Here is a 16589-nt window from a genome sequence, read left to right as displayed (position 1 = left end):
AACACTGTAAAATACCCTTGATGTTACAGTCACTGCACTTGATGTCCAGAATGAAAGACTACAATGCAACTTAAACCCATTGTGCGAGCTGTCTCTTTAGCATCGCATGGTTTATTTACATGTTGCTGCTGATTGGACTGCAGTTCTGACACACCCAATAAACAAGAGAAAACATATCTTAAACCCTGTTGCACAGGGATGTTTCCAGGAAACCTGTCTTTCAACCCGGAAACCGTAGCAAAACGTTGCGCACCGTTTTGAACTTGAACATGCCCCAGATGACCGGAAGTACAGAGAGATCGTTTTAAGGAGGAGAGGAGATTTGCGTTTTTGATTAAAGATTATGAGGGCACATGAATTTTTAAAAATAATAATGAAGCACACAGACAAATCATTTGTAAAAAAATACAATATTCCAAAACAAAACAAGTTTTAATTTTATTTTCATGCATTTTCAACTTTAAATGCAATTTTCACAACATTTTGCACCTTCAGATTCTAGATTTTCAAATAGTCTTTTATTTAGTTAGTTAGTTAGTTCGCTTTCAAATGATTTATAAATCTCAGTTTGAAACATTTACTTTTATGGTTATCTTGTGGTCCAGGGTCACATATATATGAAATTAATCATATATATGAAAGTTTATTTTTTAGACTAGGTTATTTTCAACCCAGCGTTGTGTTAATATTGGACAGAACACCCTGAGGGGTTAAAATGTACCCAATGCTGGGTTATTTCATCCCAACTGCTGGTTTATTATAACACATGGTTGGGTAACAACAACATCAGTGTGTTTTTCCAATATTTTCCCAAGCCTGGGTTAAATAACCCAACTTTTTTTCAGTGTGACTCTTTTTACAATGTTGCATTATTTCAAAGCATTTTAAATAAAATACCTAAAAGAAACCACAGAAAATGTATATTATATAGAATAGAATATTTTATTGTCCTCAAAAACTTCACTTCCATAGTAGGAAAAACAAATACTATGGAAGTCAATGGATACCATCAACTATGTGGTTACCATCAGTTATGAAAATATCTTCTTTTGTCTTCAACAGAATAAAGAAAATCTCATACAGGTTCAGAACAATACGAGAGTCTATGCATGATGACAGAATTTTCATTTTTGGGTGAACTATAATGGTTGTCACAGACAGGGTCACATTTTATATTGGTTTACTGTTTGGTCTAATTAAGTACATGAATGAAGTAGATGATTTGTTTTTTAGATAGATAGTCAGGCACAACAAAAATATCATAATGGTGCTAAGATCAATATTGAATCTTTGTTATTTTTCATCTCTCAACCAGTGACTGTGTTCGCTTGAAGCCTGCTGACATTCAGCCAGACATCTTCAGCTACCTCCTTAACCTGATGTATACTGGCAAACTGGCAACGCAGCTTATTGACCCGGCTCGTCTGGAGCAGGGCGTGAAGTTTCTCCATGCTTACCCCCTCATCCAGGAGGCAAGTCTAGCTAACCATTCAAATCAGGTTCATCCCGACATAAGCTTTCCCCTCTCATCCTCTCTTTACGGCATTCAAATATCAGACCAGCAAGGCATGCACACAAATCGTCTCTCGGCGAGAACGCATTTGTCTTCTCCGTTTGACTTGGATGGCAGCGGTTTGCTGGACGGGAAGTGTGTTACCACAAACAAAACTAACTCGCTGATACGGTCTGGATCCAAGCACAAGTATCCTCTGTCAGAAACCGATGGAGAGGCGTCTGCGAGCACCAGTCAGTTTGTGAGGGAGGCTACCGAAACGGAAACATCTGCAGGCGAGGCCCCATCTTGTTCTCCGAGTTCCAACACGATTCTGCACGTAAAACCCAGCATCATGAGAAGAAGTTCCTCTTTCAGGAAGCATTACACGTGCCACATTTGTGGAGGCCGCTTTACCCAGCGGCTCGCCTTAAGAGAGCACCTGCTTTTACACACACAGTCTATGCTCCCCCTTGTGTTGGAGTCGGGTGGTGCAGCTTCTCCCATGGCAACCGGAGGAGCTGCCACGCCTGAGGGGGAAGAAGGTTTTAGAGGTAGTGAAGCAAACGCCGCCACCCCCATTGTAGACATTGCCAGTGACAGCGAGCAGCATCTATACTCTAAAGACTCGCTGCACGCTGAAACCGCCATGGCAATGTCTACAACAGCAGTCGGCCTTTGTGCAGCACAGCCCCAGGCAGACACGCCTCCTCCATCCGACATAGCTGACATCGACAACCTAGAGGGTGTGACGGACATGGAGAGGGAAGTGAAGAGAAGGAAGTACGAGTGTTCCACTTGTGGCCGAAAGTTTATCCAAAAGAGCCACTGGAGAGAGCACATGTATATCCACACGGGCAAGCCGTACCGCTGCAGCGCCTGCGGAAAGAGCTTCTGCCGAGCCAATCAGGCAGCGCGGCACGTCTGCGTGAATCAGGGCTCGGAGCCGGCGTACACCATGGTGGACCGGCAGAGCATGGAGCTGTGTGCAGCAGATGACTCCAGCCAGATGGAGGCGCTGTTTTTGGGCTCATCAGGGAGACCGTACAAATGCAATATATGTGAAATGACCTTCTCTAGTCCCAATGAGGTCATCAAACACTTGTGCTTCAATCAGGGGGCAGGTATGGGAATGGGGATCACTGGGCTGAACAGTGACAACCTGGCCAAAGATGAAGGCTCTGATTCCTCCAGCGGTGGGCCGTTGATCACACCTATCAAAACTGAGGAAGTGTTTGTGGAGTAGTTCCACATTCATAGTGTTTCTTGTTAATGTATTGCATTTGATTTGTTTGTGGGTAAATTATCAAGTTAAGCTAACAGTACAGATAGAAAATTTTGGTGATTTGTTTTTTTTTTATTTTATATCAGGGAGCCTGAGACTTCTACTGAAAAGTACTTTTCGGTTTTACACAGGAACTAATGTTCGTAAATTAGCTTGTTATATTTTTAGTATTTGGTTACTTTTCACTTCATTATATGTTAAAGATTTTTATTCATTTACTTGGGTAATACAATTTACATGGGGCGCACAGGTTGCGTTTGTGGTTAAATTTCTTCCTCTGTCTAACTGTCTACAGGAAAAGGATGTAGTGAACTGTTGGAATCCAAATTGCCGCAGTGACAAAACTAGACAATAGGATGGCTTTGGTTATTTAACGTTAATGAAATCATGCTGGGAGCGTGATATCTTGGCCTCTTGAAAAATATATAATCTGAATATGTCAGTATATCATTTAAGTGTGGGCCTTGGTTTTAAGAACAAGTATCCTTCACTACCTCAACCAGTTAGACCAGTTTGAGACTTACCCGAAATTTGCATCGATTATTTATGTTTAAAGGTAAAGATCAAACACCTCCAAACAATCGCATTCTTCTCAAAGATTTTGTCTGACACTGTTTTCTAACTTTTGTATATGCTTTGGGTTAGGCGTAAGTGCAGACAAACTTCATTTATGCAGTGCAGAATATAATTTCATATTGGAGTTAATGACCCCACTTGCTTCTTTTTTGTATTTTCACATTGCCATTTTTTAACAGTGTTGTTTTTCGGTGCCATTACATGATAAACATCCTTACTGTAAAACATCTTTTGTATCATAAGCAGTGATTGTTGCAGTGCAGCAGGCTCGTGTCAACCAGGTTCAGTTGTTTTATTGTGGTTAAACATGTTTACAGTTGTGCTGTGTTTATTCAACACGCTCTTCAAAGCTGTTGTATGTGAATTTAGTCAACACTGTGGGCAAACCATACACACACACATGTACATAAAATTGCTTGAATTCGGATGTTTGTCATTTTTTTGTATGATTTTTTTTCCTGCCATCAAATTATTTGCTTGAATACGCTCTTAAATTCCTTATTTTTGAGTTTTGTATAACTTTTCTAATTTTATATACAATGTATTGACAAAGAATTTTATAATCACAAAAGTTGTACATTGTTAATTGCATTTATTCCAGAATATTATGCATTTTAGCGTAGCACAGGTGTTTGTATATTTGTTTTCATTTAATTGGCTGTCTGTGTGTTTATTGTATTGACACTGACGGCGAGGTCATGCTCGGCACTGATATCTACTAAACAACCCTGACTACTTTAAAGATACTTGTGCTCTATATCAGGAAACTTTTATTGTTTTAAATCAGGGCTATGTGCGTTCAGTGCTAAATATTTTTCCATGTTTTAATTAGTAAAGACTTATATATTTTTAATAGGGCACTGTGAGATAAGTTACTACTGAATAGCTAATGAAATCCCAGGAATAATCATTTGATTTCTAATCATTTTGTTACAACATTTTTTGTTTTATTGTGACTAAAATATATTTGGCCAAGGCCTCCTTATGTATGTTCTTGATGTGACGTTGTTACAGCTTTTGATGATTTGTACATATGCAAGTTGTTGCTCTTTGAGGCAGTTGTAGGGAGTGAATAAGGTAAATCCCCTCCGCCCTCCCTCAAGCGCACAAACCCCAAAGCCACGGCAAGCATACTGTGATCTCTCTCTCCTCAGGGACATGAAAAATGAAATGTTGTCTCTGGAAAAAATGTTCTTTGCATTTTCATTGTGAATAATGAACAATAAATTCTTGTTTTTTTGAGTAGTGGGTTTTTCTTTAACATCATAAAATGGATTTTTTGGCACAGACAGCAATATTTAAAATCTATACCTATAATCAGAAAGGCAAACAATTATTTTTATTAGGAATTAAAGGTCATTTTCTTTCTGATCCAATTTTTTAAACCAGAGTTAGTGTGTAATGTTGCTATAATAGCATAAATAATACCTGTAAAATGATAAAAGTCAAAGTTCAACGCGAGGCGATTTATTTTCTTTAACAGAATTTCATGACACCGGTTTGGACTTCAGCCCTCTACTTCCTGCTTTAAATGACGTCAGTAGAACAGTTTTTTGACTAAACTCCGCCTGCAAGAATACGTCAGTCGCCAGCTAAGCTAACGGCAAGCTGCTATCGAATTACAACACACTAAACAAACTACACAATCAGAACTTGTTACATATTTCTGAAGGAGATCTTCATATAACAAGGAAGACATCAGCCCGTTTTGAGGAAAGTGAAAACAACGCTAAACAGATAAGTAAATTGTGTGAAAAATACCGCGTTTTTTTACACGTCAAACTTGAACACATATTGCGCACTGTAAACACAATCAAAGCTTCAAAAACACAGAAAGAACGGGACCTTTAATACTGTTATAAAAATGTAAACAGGTTTCACAAAAGTGACTTTTTGTTCCACAAGATGGTGCCATTGCTTTTTTTAAGTGGTACCACACCACCCCTAAAAAGTTACTCAACACCAAACAATAATAAATACTCTATTGTATTTCAACCCAGTTTGAAAATGAAATTGTGCTTATGAAAATTAATTTATTCTTCTGTGCACAAACAAAACCGTAATAAAACGTTAGACAGTCCGGCCTGCTTTACACTAACTTTATTTGAATGAAATATAGACATGATTTTGTATCCATACTATTAACAGCTTGAAGAATACAAAAAGAATATGTGAGGTTCATGCTACTGGTATACAACATTCCTTAATGTTTTCATTGGTTATTTGTTAATATTACAATATGACTTAAGGTAGATAGGTATACAATTTGTACAAATGTTAAAGAGCTTCACAGTAGACAGTATTATAAAAGCTAAGAAAAAATGTGAGTTGGCTTTTCATTCAAGGCGTGACAGTAGCAGAGCTGATTTTCTATTTTCATGCATCCTCTATGTAGTTTCTGTAATTTGATCTTGAAAGTTGACCTGCATCTATTTTGAGTGATCAAAAGCAAATGTCCACCAAATTAAATGTTAATTAATGAATTACACTACATTTTTACAGTTTGCAACCCATCTTCTTGATGCATTTAATATTATTTGTGAAATTCTTGCCATGGACCCTATGGTCCACTCCTGCCAGCATAATGGTTTTGACATTACACACCCAAAAAGGCATTTTAAAGAAATAACAGTCACTGATATGGAGATTAGGATTGCAAAAAATGTTCAAAACTATATTACTGAACACTCACGTATCTGTAAATTAAAATCATCATTTTACGTATCACTACACTATAAATCCTGCAAAGGTCACCAATAGAAGGTGCCATTGCAACTCCCCAGTCTGTATTAGTCTGTAATCTTATGCACAATTCCATCACAATTTAGTTTTGAACCAGCTTAGATTCTTTCTAGTAGTTGAAACTGAGGCCATAAAACAGTGAAGTGCAGATGTATGTTGGAGACAATAAAATGTCCTTACTAAACATTCCCTACTCATGCAGGTGTTTATCAACATAATCTATTTCACAGGGTACCACAAACTTAAAATCTCACGCATGATCGCAGGTGAGATTGTTCATTGTGATTGTACATGATCGACAGACTTAACATTTCACAGTATGAGACTCACAAGTGATTTACCTACAGTGAGAATGAGTAATGGCTGATGGATTTTGACTCCACAGCCACTGAACTTTGTTGTTTGCGAAAGCTGTAGCGCATCTGTACCATGTTTGTTAGCATTACTAGTCTAAATAATACTTTTACATCATCATGAAATCATCTGCCAAGGAATAGTTTTTTAAAAATGTTAGAATGTGTTTGAGAGGGTTGAGTGAATATTTAAGATATAAATACAATATACAAAAAAACAAATAAACCCTCCTACTCCAACACCACACTCATACAACAACCACGCATACATATTCTCTCCATTCAACACAAGCATGGTTGAACAACTAATAAAAAATAAAAATGTTCATTGCAAAAGTCACAGATGAGATAAAATGACATTTGATGCAATTTGGCAAAATATAGAAAAATGATGGAGGGTGGGTTGATCCCATAGTGAGTCCATAGAGGCGAAAGACCTCAGTGATATGATGGGAAATTTGGAATGAGGGACAAAAGAATGGACGGATTAATGGAGAGAGAGATAGAAAAAGAGAATGGCCTTCAGTCTCTGGGGGCTCTGGGACAGAGCAACATCTCTTAGTGTCCTCCATGGTAGCCTCTCACATCCTGCTTTCCGGAAAGCTCTGAATTCCCAGTCATGTGACCGCTTCTTGCATGCAGACTGAAATAGAAATGAAGGAGAGTGGTGATGAAACAACAGTGAACCAGAAATGCTATAAAAATGTAATCTTTTAACAATAGAGATATACACTCATGTCATGTTAAAGATTATAAAAATGTATGCACATGTGTAATTAAATGGATCTCTTCTGTAATGCTTCTAATAACGAATCTTGTACAGTTTCTGCTCTTCTCTCAGCTTTTTAAATCAATTAACATACCACACTACTGTCCACATCCTATATCACACTTTCGCTCATCTTTTCACATGAATGTACCAATTGCTCTTTCCATCTGGAGTTCATCAGCTTTAGTCCCTCCACCCCTCCGTCTCACTCAGCTTTTATGACTCAGCACAAGTCACCAAGGCAAAGAGGAAAGTGAGAGAGGTTTCTGCACCAAAGCTCAAGCTGTGCTGCTATATTTCACCTGACACTGCTCTACTGCAGTGCTGCATTAGCACTCATCAAACATTTAGCAGACACACCCAGCTCTCCTCTCCCCGTTCCCATTTTGGTCACTTTAGTGAATAATAAAAATAATAGGCACTGAGTAATACTGATATGGTTTTATTTTTTTACTGCTATTGTAATAATATTTATTAAAATATGTGATCCAGTTAGTGAAAACACAGCTAAAGTCATTTTTTTGATCATGCTATTATAAATTAGATGCTCCTTATCTTAATATATTATAAGACTTTAGCCTGGACAGGGTCACATAAACATGACTTGATATTACCTTTTATTTAGTGCTCCTAGAACATTATTACCCTTCAGTCTACCAAAAATCATTTTGTTGTATCTGCAGCAAAATATTTATTTTATTTGTATTCTATTATATTTGCTCATTCTTCTTTATACCGATTTTCCAATCAATTAACCAATCAATTCCATTTTGTTATGGGACTACGGAGTATTGTGTTTAAGTGATCGGATACAAAGTGTATCTTATTAAACGACATATTGAAGGCTTTGATGAGGGGAAGAGAATAAGAGGTTGTGCATTAGGGAGGGGGTGGGCCAGGGTGAATTTTACTCGGTCTTTCAGCACAAGTTCATCTTTCTTCACACAGCTTCGCTTTAAGACTCGGCATACAAAGTGAAGGGTCAGGCTGCGGCATTCCTGCTTTGATATCGAAGGTCCCTTGGTTACTGGTACATCGAACAAAAGCTTTTTCATCTCGCCGAATGCAAATCCACCCCTTATAAAACTAAGACCTACTGATGTTTTTAAAAAGGCACCTTGGAAAATATTTGATAAAGGTTTGTGATGGACAAAACCTAAAAATAGGTTATTAATTTTTTATTATAATATTTTACAGTATATTACCATATATTTTATTTTGTTTTGCAATTGATATTACACTGAAAAAATTATTAATTCAATTTACTCAATTTTTTAAGGTAATTGGTTGAAATCAATTTATTTAAGCTACATTTAAACAAAAATTTTTTTTATGTACATTTAAACTTACCTTTAAAAAATTAGTAAATTGAATGAGTAATTTTTTTCTGTGTATTTGAAAAAATAAAAGATAAAGACTAACCTGCTCATGACACTGTGACAACATCTGTGGACACGGGTTCAATGTCATTCGCCACCTCCTCCACTGCAATGGCATCTGCCGTCTCCTCAGCATCAATCTCCTGTTTGGCAGCATCTGCCTTTTGACAATCTGGATCTGCGGATTCTACCTGGTTTTTAGAGTCCTGTGTTGAAGCTTTTGTATGGGGATCTTTCAAGTCTTTTTTAAGCCTGTCTTCTACTGTCTCTGGGTCTTGAACAGGTTCACTGACTGCATTTATTACATTAACGACACCAACATCGAATTCCTGTGCTGATTCAATCTGTACCTCCTTCGCCACTTGACACTCTTCAGCCACCAACTCTTCTTGACTTGCACCTACAACAGCAGTTGTTTCAGTAGTCGGGCACTTTTCCTCTGGTGTGGCTGCTGAAGCTGGTGTCTCAGTGGCCTCGACTTGACTTTTTCCATCTTTACTTTCTGTGGTCTCACTACACTGTTCTTCGCATGTCTTCTCTTCTGCCTGCTTAAGATCAATTTCGCTTTTTGTTACCTCTATTTCTTGATGCACAGTTGTCACAGAAACTGTTACAACCTCCTCACTTTGAACTGAGATTTCACCTGTGAGAGACACCGGGACTGTTTCTGCAATCAACGCAGCTTCACTGACTGTTATAGTTGGTTTCTCAATGATAATACGAGTTTGTTCATCATCTTTGCAGAGAGTCTCAGAAGTACTTGGTTCCTCTAGTGATGTTTTTTCCTCTGAAACGTCTGTTGTGGGTTGTTCCTTGATTATTTCAGGAGCCGCTGGAGGCTCTTCAAGCTTGACTACCACTGATGCGGCACAGCTCTTTACTTCCTCAGCATCCTTTTTATCCTCATGTGTTTCCACAAAGTTCTCAACAACATTTTGAATGACCTCCTGCACAATGACACTGCTTTGTTTCTCAATGATTTCTGCTTCTGTTACTTGGTTTGCCTGTACCAGTTCAGTTTCTTCTAACACACTGTCACAAGCTTCCTCCACTACAACAGTAACTCTTGTTGAGGCCACTTCAATGTCACCCTCAACTTCTCCTTGAGCAGAGACAACATCTACATCATTCACTATAACCTGAATTTTGTGGTCACCAGTGGGAATAACAAGGGGAACTTTTTCCATAATTGTTTCCTGTGCTAGCACTGCTGTCTGGGATGTCTCAGATGTTGAGCTTATAACACATACAGTTTCTTTGATGACTGCAAATTCTTCAGAGGGAGCAATAACAGGAATGGGATCTTCCTTTGCGGTTTCAGCAGCAGGTACATCTGGAAGGGTTGCCGTGACCTCATCTGTTACAACTATCGATACACCCTCAACAGGTGCTACCTCAACACTGGCAACTGACTCTTTAACATCCTCCAGTACTTGCATCTTCTCACCTTCAGCAACAGCAACTTCAGTGACCTCTACAGTTTTGGCACAGATTGACTCTTCAATAGTTGGTTCAACAGGACCTTCAGCCTCAACGCTGGGGGTTTCTTCAGCTACCACTGGCTCTTCAAGAATTTCTGGCTCCTGCTGTACTGCATTGATTACTGCAAGCTTAACTGCTGCTACTTCTTGAATGTCAGTGACAGTCTCTGCTGCAGGTTCTTCTTTCACCTCTTCAAACTGCACTTTTTCCTCAACAGCATTTTCTAAAGTTATTTGAGGCTCATCTTTAAGGTCTGTCTGAACTTCACTCACCTGAGCCTCGAGAACTTCATCCTCAGTCACGCTGGCCTTTTCAAGCTTTTCAATTTTGTCTTCTACAGCCATCTCTGTGACTAGTACCTGGCTAACAACTGTGATAGACTCTACCGAAGACTTTGAGAGGCTCTCCTGTTCCACCACCTGTATTTCTTTAGTGTCAAGGCCGGTGCAAATGGTTGTTGCCTCAGTTTTCTCATGAACAACCAATATGGTTTTCTCTTCCTTGGTAGCTGACTCAACTTGAATAGGATCAGTTGTGGAAACAACATTTATCTCTTGCTCCTCAGTCATGGTGACAGTCATGGCACCTGTGGTAACAGTGATCGTCTCAACGGCTTCCTGTAATACTGCCTCAGTCTTTTTCTCCACATTATCACCTGGGACAGGAGTTGTCTCACCTGATGTAACTGGTGATGATGTAACACGTGAAACAGCAGAAACCATTTCTGTTTCCTCTACTTGTTCAAGAGCAGTAACAGCCTCTGATGTGAGCTCAACAACATCTTCAGCAATGGTGCTGTCAGCGGATTTAGGTGTGGCAGCGGTGTCTCCCTCTTCAGGTATGTCACTTAGTTGATTTCCTTCTATCGCATCCTCAATATTTTCCACAGCAGTTGAGATCCATGATGGTGATCTGTCTTCAGCTGGGGCCTTTAACTGAGTCACTGGTGCACTTTCCTCCTTCACCTCCTCTGCCTTAACAGCAACTTCTGGAGCGGTTTCACTGTCATATTCTGACAGAGGCACCACTGCTGGAGTGTCAGAGTCATCCTCTGCAGAGCCAACGTCAGATGAGACTTTGTCATGTTTACCATCAGACTTCTTTTTCCTACGTGGAATCAGTTTCCTCAAAGAAAAAGAGGATTCTTCTTTGGGGATTTCACTGTCAGACATTGGCTGCTCTGGGCCTGAGGCTTCATCAGCTTCTCCTTTTGGTTTCTTTCTATGGGTGACCAGCCTCTTGAAGGACTCCCAAGTGGAAACAAGCTCTTCCTCCGGTTCAGGTGAGGATGCCAAATTCTCATGGTCAGCTTCACCTGAACTTACAACAGGTGACTCAGTGGTCTTCACCTGCTCCTCTTCAACCTGCTGCACTTCTTCCTCAATTTTAGGTTCCTCATCATCAGAATCAGAAGTCTTCCTGGCCCGTTTTTTAGATGACCCCACACAAATAAGAGCTTCCCAGGAAACAGAGGTATCCATTTTTCTTTTTGGCTCCTCTGCAACTGGTTCGGCCTTCTCAGGTTTTGCCTCATCCTTAGAATCTACCTGTGTTTCTTCTTTAGACTCAGATGGTGCTTCTTCAGAAGGTTTAGGCTCATCAGTTTTGTCATCAAGTACGGCACTGGCACTCTCAGTTGACGACAGGGTAGAAGATTTAGGTTTGTCTGCAGGTGCCTCATCTTCACTCTCAGAAGGCCTTTTGACACGTTTTTTCGGAGTGACTAGTTTTTTGAAAGATGACCAGGGTAGAATTCCATCTTTCTTCTTCTCACTGTCAGAAGTGACTTGTTCACCCTCAAGCTCCGCAGCTTGAGCCATTTCAGCTTGCTTTACCTCCTCTACAACATGCTCAACAGATTCCTCTGGAGAAGATGCTCCACTATCAGGTTTCTGGGGTTCAGCTGACTCAGTGGATGACTGGATTTGTTCAGCAGCTTGTTCGCTTGATTCTGTTTGCTTTGATTCTGCTTCTTTCTTATTCTTCTGTTTTTTGGATGACAGCTTTTTCAGACCTGCTCCTGTAAAGAGCTTCTTGAGTGGGCTTCCCTGAGGCTTAGCTTTCTCCTGGGATGACAGGATTTCAGCCTCAGTGGTCACTACTTCAGAGACATCTGGCTTGTCATTTGTTGGCTTTGCATCTTCGATGGGCTGTGCATCATCAGCAGTTTCAGCAGCAGGAGCTTCAGCAGTTTCAGTTTCAGCCACAGTTTCAGCTTCACTTGCAGCCTCAGCCTCTACTTTAAGATCCTTTTGCTCCTCTGTGTCAGTGGAAGCAATTTCAGCTGTGTCAGCTTCAGTTTTAATTTCTGCTGGCTCCTCTTTCTGCTCGGCATCAACTGGTACTTTCTCTGCATCCACCTCCGCTTTCTCTGTACCATCAACAGCATCCCCTGCTATTTCCTCACATTCCTTAATTTCCTCCTCTGTAGACTTTTCCTTCACTGGTTCCTCATCTTTGGGCTTCTTGAAGCTTGTCTTCTTGCGCAGGTTGGAAAAGATTCCCTGAGTGAAAAATCTCCTGAAGGGACTCTGTGTCTCTTCAGAGAGTGGACTTGTAGATTCAGTTTGCACTTCTGGTTCTGGCTCTTTCTCTGGGGTTACCTCCATTTCCTCTGCAGATTTCTCTGGCACATCATCACTGCTTTTTTCGGCCTCTGCTGCTGCATCTTCTGCAGGTTTGTCTGTTGTTTCCACTGCTTTAACAGTCACATCTTCAGCTGCTGTCTCTTGTTCTTTCTCTGTTGTTTCTGGTGATTTCTCTTCCACAGATTTAGCTTCCTCTGTTGTAAGTTCCTCTTTAATTTCTTCAGAAGCTGGATCTTGTGCACCACCATCTGTTTCCTTCACTGTCAGCAGCTGGACAGGTTCAGTCTTCTCATTCTTATCCTTCTTCAGTGTAAACTTGAATCCAACAAAGCGGAAGATCTTTTTGAAGCCCACCTCATTGGCCTCCTCTTGTTTTTCCTCTACTGCCTTCTCTTCTATGGTAGTAATTTCATCTGCATTTGCAGAATCATCTCCTTTCTCTCCATTAACCTGTGGGGCAGCCTCTTCCTGATGCACCTCAATTGTATCAGTACTTTCTTCTTTTTGGGAGATGGTGTCCGTCTGGCCAACTGCAATGAAAAAACATACAAGTTTCAGTAAAATATCTTAATTATTTTTAATTAGAAAATCAATAAACATACAACATTTACATCAATTTGCATGATACACTGCAAAAATGACTTTCTTATTTAGAAGAAAATAAGTCTAGTTTTTTAATTTAAGTGAATTTGTGCTTAAAACAAGCAAAAATATCTGCCAATGGGGTAAGAAAAAAAATCTTGAAATAAGATTTCTATTTTTCTTAAACACTTTTAAGAAAAAAAATTCTCACCCCATTTTTGCTTGTTTTAAGTACAAATTCACTTAAATTGTATATTTTTGTCTAAAAATTAGACTTATCTAAGGTCATTTTGCTCATTAAGAAAATACATCTTGATTTAAGAAATTTTAGATATTTGTACTAAAAACAAGATAAAAATACTACATAAAGTTATTTTTTGCAGGGTATAAAATTCATAAAATGAAAAATATGATAAATTATGATTTATGAAATTAAAGAAAAATGCCTTATAAAACCCCTTTCATCTTCTATGAACTGCCAAAAGCCAAGTGAAAAAAAAAACAAATCAGAGTAATAAAAGCAATATACATGATCTAGTCGTATAATTAATTCAAGATGGAGGGTTGAGGCCTTTCGGGAAATCAGAGCCATATTTCTAGAAAACGTGCAAAAATATTTTCACCCCCCCATACAGATTTAATAAAGCATACCAGGGAAATTTGATATGAAGTTTACATGTGCTGGACTCTTTCCTGTGAGCAACGACCGAAAATATAAGCTGATGATGACAACATTCAGCATCAAGGCTACGACGGGAAATTTCCATGTAGTAAGCTTCACAGTTATGCAGGCTGCACTGCCAAAGACACTGATCTGATTTATTAAAAAACCACAAACACATAAGGAAGGGGAGGTCTGTTGTCATTTATCTGTTATAAATCCTTATTTTTTAATCCTCCTGCTCATGTGCCCAATTCCTAAGCACCCAAGCCAAAATGTAACAACTTAAATGACAGGTGGGATAAACAAGAACACACACAAACTCATGTCTTAAATTCCTGCCTTGTCTATCTGTGTTTTGACAGGAGTGGGTTGGATATAAGGGTGTGGGGCTAGGAATGGGGAGTCGGGTTCGTAAGTGATGTGGGCCTCCTAGAGGCCCAGTTTCCCTTTGACATCCAACCTAGCAAAGGACCGTTCACATCTGGCTCTGCTTGCTCTGGGGTCTGCAAACCCACCCAGTGACTTTAAAAACAAATTCCAAGCATTTTTAATGTGAGGATATTGCATTACTTGGCTTCCTACATTCCTGAATGACACGGGTTGAGATAAAGGTGCGACAGAGAAGAGACCAAAATGATTTATATGCTGCTCTAAAATGTGTTTGTCAATTACTATTTTACACGTGACTTGTAATAAATAAGATTAAGCATAATCGTACACTAAACAAAAGGCTTCAAATTTACAGAGTCATCAAATTAAAATAGTGCTGCTGTTTACGTAGCTCAGTGGCAGAGCATTGTGGGTTCGATCCAAGGAACACACATACTGATAAAATGTATACCTTGTTGCTTTGGATACACTGTTAAAAATTTCTGTAGAAATTACAGTATTACAGGCAGCTGTTAGCCAGTAACTTACTGTACACTGCTAAACAATGATTTTCAAGAAAAAAATCTTAGTATTTTTGTCTTGTTTTCAGTAAAAATATCTAAAAATTCTTAAATTAAGATGCTTTTTCTTAATGAGCAAAATGACCCAAAGAAAATAAGTCTAGTTATTAGACCAAAAATATCAAATTTAAGTGATTTTGTGCATAAAACAAGCAAAAAATCTGCCAATGGGGTAAGCAAAAAATCATGAAAATGTTTAATATTTTAATATTTAAATTCTAGAAAAAATTGCTTACCCCCATTGGCAGATTTTTTTTGCTTGTTTTATGCACAAAATCACTTAAATTTTATATTTTTGGTCTAATAACGAAACTTATTTTCTTTGGGTCATTTTGCTCATCAAGAAAAAGCATCTTAATTTAAGACTTTTTAAAGATTTTTACTGAAAACAAGACAAATGTTTTTGCAGTGTACATTTAAATTTATGTTATTTACCGACAAGAGTTTGTTCAAAGTTAAATGAACAGTTAACATTAACAAGTCTTTATCTTTACAGAATCAAACTAAAATAACAGCATCATGCAAAGCATTCTGGGAACCAAAATCTGAAGAGAAAAAGGGATGAGGATTTCTGGTTCCCAGAATGCTTTGCATGAGGCTGTTATTTTATAGTTTTTTAAACTTGTTAATGTTTAATGCTCATTTAACTTTGAACAAACTCTTGCCAGTAAATAACATACATTTAAAGCTACATTAAATTACTGGCAAACAGCTGTAAAACTAGATACAATTTTTACAGTGTAAGTAAGAGCATCTTCCAAATGCATAAATTTAATGTAAATGTCTTGTTAAATGCTGTGGTTTGTACATGTGAAATATCTATTATATTGATTCATTTTCTATTGGTTTAAAATAAGGAGGCACCAAACTATTACCACAATTCTATGTTGAAAATGGGTGCAACTGTATCCCCTTCCCCCATAATACAGCTAACCACCCCCTGCAAACCAAACCAAATCCTAAACTTTAGCTTAGGAAGATTGTATTGTGCTGTTCCCTTTGTCTCACAATGGGGCCCTAGTTTTTCCTGCTTTGGCTAAAATGGGTGGGGGCCCTACACTATTGTCTGCCATAGTACTGAAACTACCATGAAAAAATCTTGGTTGTATTATGAGCAGAGGGCATTATGGGAGGTCATGTAGAGTGACAGAAATGACTCATTCTTGATGATAAAACAAACAAACCAAGAGCTTACTTTGGTAAAATATTGATGTGTGTGCATTTTAGCAGTACTTTAATGCTTTATGCAAACATTTAAAATGGGCCTGCAAACATAAAAAACTAGAAAACTTCTCTGAATCATGCAGACATGCTGTTTTTGGGATATGCAATCAACAGCACTTCAGATATACGCAAAAGTAACTATATGTTCTCAATTCATTATTACTACATTACAGATGTCTCCTGAATGTGATCCCAGAGGTTTCTGCTTACACTGTTGTAGTGTTTGTAGGACACACATTCTCATGCAAAAAGACTTGTTGCAGTTGCCTTACACAGCTGGAGACAGGGAGGCTCTGTTTGTTAGGGGGTGTATTTGTTTGTGAGTCTAAAACAGAGACAAAACGGGCCAAAAGCTTGCTGTAGCCACCCAGTCGCAATACATTTGCTTTTGTCTCAGTGATGTCTCTGACTGGGGAAATTCGAGCCTAGGAATTCGATGGCGCGTCTGTTGTGGCTTCTAATGTGTGGATAACCATAGATGAGCTTTTTGGAATGGGTGGGGG

General features: G+C 38.7%; 2 protein-coding genes across 5 annotated transcripts in view; one reads left to right on the top strand and one right to left on the bottom strand.

Annotated features, from left to right (window-relative positions):
• zbtb2b (zinc finger and BTB domain containing 2b) overlaps positions 1-4595 on the top strand; it is a 32357-nt gene extending 27762 nt beyond the window's left edge. For all 3 annotated transcript variants that reach the window (XM_073811424.1, XM_065257018.2, XM_065257019.2), the window contains exon 3: positions 1316-4595. In XM_073811424.1, coding sequence (XP_073667525.1) covers positions 1316-2738 — 1423 coding nt within the window. In that variant the 3' untranslated portion in view covers positions 2739-4595. The remainder of the gene's footprint in view (positions 1-1315) is intronic.
• An 841-nt stretch (positions 4596-5436) lies between these two features.
• akap12b (A kinase (PRKA) anchor protein 12b) overlaps positions 5437-16589 on the bottom strand; it is a 51148-nt gene continuing 39995 nt past the window's right edge. For both annotated transcript variants that reach the window (XM_065257009.2, XM_065257010.1), the window contains 2 exons: positions 8640-13196; positions 5437-7091 (listed from right to left, as the gene is read on the bottom strand). In XM_065257009.2, the coding sequence (XP_065113081.1) occupies positions 8644-13196 (4553 nt within the window). In that variant the 3' untranslated portion in view covers positions 5437-7091; positions 8640-8643. The remainder of the gene's footprint in view (positions 7092-8639; positions 13197-16589) is intronic.

The sequence above is a fragment of the Paramisgurnus dabryanus genome, chromosome 12 (assembly GCF_030506205.2).
Source record: "Paramisgurnus dabryanus chromosome 12, PD_genome_1.1, whole genome shotgun sequence".
NCBI classification, from domain to species: domain Eukaryota; kingdom Metazoa; phylum Chordata; class Actinopteri; order Cypriniformes; family Cobitidae; genus Paramisgurnus; species Paramisgurnus dabryanus.
The sequence above is the reverse complement of the archived record's forward strand: the minus strand, read 5'-3'. Positions and strand labels throughout refer to the sequence as shown.